General features: G+C 53.1%; 1 protein-coding gene across 1 annotated transcript in view; it reads right to left on the reverse strand.

The window, feature by feature from the left end:
• acss1 (acyl-CoA synthetase short chain family member 1) overlaps positions 1-1291 on the reverse strand; it is a 19884-nt gene that overhangs the window by 7058 nt on the left and 11535 nt on the right. Inside the window, exons 9-10 of the mRNA XM_008298322.1 lie at positions 1007-1119; positions 185-349 (exon numbers count right to left, since the gene is read on the reverse strand). Of these exons, the coding sequence (XP_008296544.1) occupies positions 185-349; positions 1007-1119 (278 nt within the window). The remainder of the gene's footprint in view (positions 1-184; positions 350-1006; positions 1120-1291) is intronic.

Raw genomic sequence — 1291 nt, forward strand, 5'->3', positions numbered from 1 at the left:
CACCTGGCCCTTCACCTGGCCCTCCACCTGGCCCTCCACCGGCCTTCACCTGGCCCTCCACCTGGCCCTCCACCGGCCTTCACCTGGCCCTCCACCGGCCTTCAACTGGCCCTCCACCGGCCTTCACCTGGCCCTCCACCGGCCTTCACCTGGCAGGGAGCACAAAGGGAGCAGCTCATCTGACCATCGATGGCTCCACTGTGGAGATGGTCCAGAGCACCTTGTCCTTGGTGTCCACCTGGTGGAGGCCCTCACTTGGTCCCTCCACACCAGCTCCATAGCAAAGAAAGCCCAGCAGCGCCTCCACTTCCTGCGGAGGCTGAGGAAAGCCCACCTCCCACCCCCCATACTGACAGTATTCTACAGAGGGACCACTGAGAGCTTCCTGAGCAGCTGCATCACCACCTGGTTTGGAAACTGCACTGTCTCAGACTACAAGGTCCTCCAGAGGGTAGTGAGACCAGCAGGAAAACCATGGAGTGGAGTGTCTCTCCCCTCCATCAAGGACATCTACACCACCCGCTGCACCCAAAAGCCACCAGCATGGTGAAGGTCACACACACCCTTCACACACACTCTGTACTCCTGCTATCCGGCAGGAGGTTCAGAAGCATGCGGGCCCACACGGCCCGACTGTGCAACAGCTTCATCCCTCATAAGACATTCAAGGACTGGACGAACACACACACACACACACACACACACACACACACCCTCCATTGTGTTGTATTGCACTACTGTTTCCATATTTGTATTTCTATTTTTTACTTTATCCTATGTTTTATTTTTGTGAATTTTTTTTGTCTTATTTTATTTTTATGGATCAGATCTTGTTGCACTGCATTCTTTGCACCTTATCTCTGGATCTGGAACAGCTGGAAGTGCTGGAAATGACAATAAAGCTCTTTGAATCTGGAATCAGTCAGTCGTCAACCAGTAATCAGCAGAACCAACACAACCAGCCAGAACCAAGTTCTGGTTCAGTTTGTCTCAGGGTTCTACTCACCTGTTCTCCCATCAGAACCGGCTGGATCCCAAAGAAGGGCCTCATGGCCATTGCTGGCAGGATGGCGGCTCCGTCCGGGGCGGGTCGCGGGGCGATACACACTCCGCCGGTCTCTGGAGACACACAACCATCAGAGGTGCAGCAGCAGCAGGAGGAGGAGCATGTTGATGTTCACGTCTCTGTGTGATGGCTAACTAAAGCTAACCACAGCTAACTAAAGCTAACTAAAGCTAACCACAGTTAACTAAAGCTAACTAAAGCTAACTACAGCTAACTAAAGCTAAC

Source organism: Stegastes partitus, unplaced genomic scaffold (genome assembly GCF_000690725.1).
Source record: "Stegastes partitus isolate 25-593 unplaced genomic scaffold, Stegastes_partitus-1.0.2 Scaffold1304, whole genome shotgun sequence".
In the NCBI taxonomy this organism is placed as follows: Eukaryota; Metazoa; Chordata; class Actinopteri; family Pomacentridae; genus Stegastes; species Stegastes partitus.